At 33.5% G+C, this 5,686-nt stretch overlaps 1 protein-coding gene across 1 annotated transcript in view; it reads left to right on the top strand.

Moving 5' to 3' along the window:
• The first annotated feature begins 2,018 nt into the window (after positions 1-2,018).
• Positions 2,019-5,686, top strand: part of LOC139424981 (uncharacterized) — a 49,016-nt gene continuing 45,348 nt past the window's right edge. The window contains exon 1 of the mRNA XM_071177475.1: positions 2,019-3,264. Coding sequence (XP_071033576.1) covers positions 2,278-3,099 — 822 coding nt within the window. The 5' untranslated portion in view covers positions 2,019-2,277 and the 3' untranslated portion in view covers positions 3,100-3,264. The remainder of the gene's footprint in view (positions 3,265-5,686) is intronic.

A 5,686-nucleotide genomic window follows, 5' to 3' on the forward strand; every position in this document is an offset into this window, starting at 1 on the left:
TAGATCGGTAACTTAACTGTTACGTGTTAGGCTGTCTCATTCCACTCAAATGGGCTACTCCATATGAGTCAATGAAACAAAATTTCGTATATTAGTTCGGTAACGTCCTGTATGTAAGCAACTGCTTAAGATGTGTTTGAACTTATGCTTCTGGTTATATCTGTACAAAGCTAATTCATGAAATGGGATATTTGCTTTAAATTACAAAATAGGATTTATAATTTATTAATATCTTTCAATTTAGTTTTAAAAATTTGCGGGAAATTTCAAAACCTAAACTATTAATATTTTCACAAATTAGTGATATTCTTTTCATTTCTGTATCTTTACCTCTCTATCATAATAATAAGATCAATGAAAACTTTTAAAGTAATAATGAAAATTTGAAACAAGTATTATTTTGTTTATAAATAATTATTCTATTGAATAATTTTAAAAGCACAATACCACTCTTTGCTGCAAATTTCAATTTGTCCATTCAAAACTTCTAATGATAACTATTCATCTAATATTTCATCTAATAAGGCTTAAATAAATTGTACGCACAAAATGAATGGTGTACCTTTTGTCCACAAGAAAATATCCCAAACACATAGAAAAAACAACCCTCTTGGTAAAATTAAAACATCAATTGGGTATAATATGAAAAAAACACAACTACTTCGATTTAGTAGGAACAACATATGACGCAATGCTAAACGAATGGAATTTAGTTGTTGTTTATTTAGTTATTGTTATTAGTAGTTGTTGTTATTTGTTTTAGTTGTTGTTGTTTATTTAGTTGTATTTAGTTTCAATAACTTTTCTTTATAATGCAATAAAATCTGGCGAGCAGCTATTTAAACGATCGAACACTTCGTTTGTTTATTTGTGGCTTGAAGTTAGGCTCGCAGAAAATGCCGTTCATGGGTTAAATTTAGTAGGAACAACACAACCTGTGACGTAGGCTATATTATACCCAATTAAGTTCGATTCCTAATTTCTCTTATTCTTTTGTACTCAAGGTTACTAGAACTCATTTCGTAACCTTGAGAATTAAATTGTTATCTAACGTTGTTGTTGTTGTTTTTATATTGTCCATTCAGTGCTAAATATTTCATTATTTAACCACGACAAGTTGGCGGGTGGTACAAAAGCTTAGCGGAAGAGTTCACTTTTTATAGGAGAGGAAAACAAAATATGAGAGCATTTATTTTGGCGGGAATTCTATAGAATTAATTCTATAGAAATTCTATAAAAAGCTCTCTAAGTAAGTTAAACTCTTAATTCACTTTTTTTTTCTTCAATACACCAAAAAAATTGTCTACATTCACTTTCCCCAGATCCTCCGTTTCTCCTTCGCTTAGGCCTTTTTTGACTTTAAATCGCTGGAATAAACTCGACCGATTCACTTTAAGCCCACTTTGCACCTGTCTACTTGTCATGGTTAAATAATAACATAAATTATTTTGTTCTTTAAGGTTAGTAGTGTCCCCTGGATAACTAAACTTGAGATGTTACTACTTATTAAAATTAGGCTTGAGCTATAATTCTTAAGGAAAATCTATTTGAACCTCATCTCACCACTTTCAGAAAAGTTTCTCCTAGCTCAATGGGCCATTGCGCCCTCTAGTAACACTTAAAGGAAACTATTAGTTGATACAGCAGTTATGAATAGTGGACACTATATGGTTATAATTTAATATCTCTGTCTCATTTTTGTTTATTTCTGTGAGATTATATCAAGAACGACGATGATATGAAGAAATAAAATACTTCTCTGATTGTGGTTAGCTTTAAAGTTACGTTTTCCTGCTTCATATTAATAAAAATTATTGATAGAATGACCTAGGAAGGAAACGTCTTAATATACTTAAGTATATATCAGAAAGAAACTGGGGTGCTGATGCCTCGACCCTTAGGAGCACCTACATCACTCTTTCACGGCCTATTCTAGAATATGGATTCCCTATCTACAGTTGTGCTTCCCATACAAATTTGCTAAAACTAGAGAGAATCCAACTCAGCGCTGCGCGGATCATCACTGGCCTCCGAAATTCCTGTCCTGGTGATACTGTACTGTTTGAGGCTGACCTGCAACCTTTGAGCCTCCGAAGAAGGGCATGCATGGTAAAATATTACAGCAAACTCTATAGTTTTGGATCACAAAACAGGGCTTCGGATTTACTAACGAAGTGGTAACATAGTCAAAGGCTCAAGCGAAACAGCCCTTTCAGCCAAGTATTTTCGTCCAACATAACTTTTGGAAACGTGGAACAGCACTTCCTCAAGCAGAGCATGTACCCTGCGAAAGGTCTTTCGGAGGTGTCTTTCCACACCGATCTCCCGGTGGCTGTCAACAAGCAAAATGATCACCCTTCAGTTCTTAGACAAGCAGCACTTGAGAGAATCTACACTATCCCAACGGAGACTGTTCAAATATATACGGATGGAAGCAAGGACGAAGACAATCACACCGGGAGTGGGATCTTCATCAAATCTACGATGAGTGAAATCAAGATCCAGAAAAGGAATCCCGACCACTGCTCCGTTTTTCGGAGCGAGCTTATCGCCATCGATGATGGACTTGCCTCAATACTATCTCCTTCAATTCCGAAAGAGATTTGGATCCTTACCGACAGTAGAAGCGCGGTTCAGCACTTGGCTAGCTGGCACAGAGGGAGAGACAATACTAGCAAGAACATCTTTTGTAAACTTTTACACCTCTCCAAATATTGTCGAATTCATGTACAATGGATACCCTCACACGTAGATATATCAGGCAATGAAATGGCAGATAGTCTTGCCAAGGCAGGTGCAGCTGAGGCCAATGCGCCTCCAGTATCTCTTACATCCTCAGAGCTCTTCTCCATTGCTAAAGCCAAAAATCAATCAGCATGGCTCACTCCACCCAGTCGCAATTGGTACCAGGGTCCCAGACCGGGTAGCTGTTTGACAGCTGACAAAGACCATCAGTCTCAAACCGCCATCACACGTCTCCGCTGTGGACACCTGAAATCACTGAGGTGCTCTGGAGGGGAAAGTGCTTTGCCCTCTGTACCAAGTGCTCTTCGGCCCAGGCATCCCCTGAACATCTACTGGACTGCCTCGGTCTTTTAAAACAAGACCTTATTGAAAGACCCTTACTTGTTTTAGACTTTTTGAAGGTGAACAATCTCATGGACCTTGTCTAGCTAGGCTAGAAATGGGGATTTGAAAGAAGAAGATTGATAGAATAAAGATTTATTTCAATGTTTCGAAATTTTTAAATATTGTTTTCATTATGTGAAAACATATAATTTTCTAATCAATTTCTAATCTTTCATTTCTGAGTTTAGTTCTATTATACTTAAAGAATTGCTTCTATCATACTTTTATTTACTCCTGTTATCTTATTATATCTTATTCTGCCATATAATAAATTCTACTAAAACAGAGAAAAGAAAATATCTGCATTAATAACTCTTTTCTGAATACAACTTTTAGTTTAAAAGAGGTGATGGTGCAAATCAGACATATAAATATGTATTTTATTAAATATTGAAATTAATTCATGAACAAAAAGGGGAATTCAAAAGGGGGAAAAATTAAAATATTTAAAATAAATCGTAATTTAAATTTTCTTTTGTCTTTAATATTCCACGACATCCTTAAAGAACTAACAGCTAAGTATTTCATAGAACTGAAACAAAACAAGTAACCAAATGATTACAAAGAGTTTCGTAAATTCAATCAAAAACAATAAAAGTAAACGATAAACTCAGTAATCTAAGTACTAGTAGTTAAACTTTTTGTCGCAGCGTGGCGCTAAAACCATCTGGGCCAATGTGAAAAAAACGCGTTTCCTTTTCATATGCTCTAACATTAGATTGGAAACTGTATAAACTTCTCTGTGAATATAAGTAAAATGGTTACTATCTAGTTCAGTCTCGGTTATCCTTAAAAATTTATTTTTTGCAAATAAAGCATTTAAGTTTAAAAAATAAATCATTAAAACTATGCGAATAGTGGTAAAATTGCTTTAGTTTTATTATTATAGCATAAATCATTCAATGATTGAAAATTATTCAATACAAACCAACAACATACTTTTCGTATTATACTTATAAAGGACATTTATATTGCCTTATAGAAACATCAAAGGAGCACGTGCCAAATTAGAAAGGCAAATAAAGAGCCCATAAAATCGTATTAAGTTGTTGCCTTGGTTTCATTCAATTTACAAACGCTACAGTAAGGAGAACGAAAAACACTTAATTGAAAGCAATCTTTTACCACTTTCATCAAGTAAGGTGATTTGTATTCCCTTTATCCTTATAATAAAGATTTCTAGAAAGAAATTTAATTAGGTGATAAAATATAATTAATTATTAGTCAGTTGTCCTTCGATTTTCAACGCACCTGTACTTCAAAGTCCATATTTAATTAAACCTTAACAACAAAATAAATTCAGACTACACGGTAATAATTTATTTCTACGATTAGCTGAATTAAATGACTTATTTAGGAAAGAGCTAATAAAAAAATCTTGAAATACTGTTTCTGCTCTCTTTTTCTTAAATTCTTAATTTTTTGAGTACTTTGAGATACTTTGTCACAAATTCTTTCAATTATTAAAATAATAAAGTATAATTATATAATTCAGTAGTTCTTAGTCATAAAAAAAAAACTGAAACAAAAATGTATTTGTGATAAAGTTTTAAACTACAAAAATGGAAAAATTCCCTCCAAACAGCTGCCTCGTAAGTGCCTTATTCAAAACTTCGTCAATATATACTATATATAAACTATAATACTTAAGGGCAATCCACTCTGACATCATCATGACGCTTTTCTACAAGTTCCTCCTGGCCCAGCGGACCTCTGCACCTTCTAGCAACACTTAGTTGATGCATTGTATATATGGTTAGTTGATTTAGTTAACGCATTAGATGGATATAGTTGACGGTCTACAGTTATAATTCTGTATATCGCAAATAAGGGACACCATGTCTATTTATTTCTAAAATTGAGTTGTTACCAATCCATGTTGTATATTTTCCTTTCTATCTTTTTGTAAGAACACTATGTCCTGTCAGGAAATGACGAAGTTAGGCAGTTTTTTGTTAGTTTTATAGTATTTTTTTCATCATATTATCCAAATTCTGTTTCCCATCTAGTGGTTCTATGCACTTCCACTTCGACTTTTAAGATTACGGTTTATAGTCTTCCTCTGACGTTGCTGTTGGTTTCGTTTGTTATTCTTGGGGGCAGTCGTGGGGTATTGTTGTTTGCGGTAACTTACCACCAACCGCTAAAACTGCTCCCGAACTGACTGCATGGTAATGCCTCCTTGACGAAGCAGCCATATATGTCAGTGCATACACTTTAATTTCTTTTTCGTATTTTTCCTTTTTTATCATAAGGTTGTTGATTCCTGTAGTCCCCTTCACTAAGTGATATTTAGTACGTCATTTAGTATGTTATTTCGTGGATTTTTACGTTCTCTCCATCTGTGTTGATCTTTTTAGTTCTCGTACGAGGTAATCATTTATTTTATTTCATCTTGAAATATTTTTCTTCGAATACTTTTCCAGTTATGACATTAGCAGATGGGAGCTATCACAACTTGGAATTTTATATTCTATAATTTTTTTCTTCAATTTCCATTATTATTGTATCTGTATCTCAAATTATATATATATATGTATATATATATATATATATA

Source organism: Parasteatoda tepidariorum, chromosome 2 (genome assembly GCF_043381705.1).
Source record: "Parasteatoda tepidariorum isolate YZ-2023 chromosome 2, CAS_Ptep_4.0, whole genome shotgun sequence".
Lineage (NCBI taxonomy): Eukaryota > Metazoa > Arthropoda > Arachnida > Araneae > Theridiidae > Parasteatoda > Parasteatoda tepidariorum.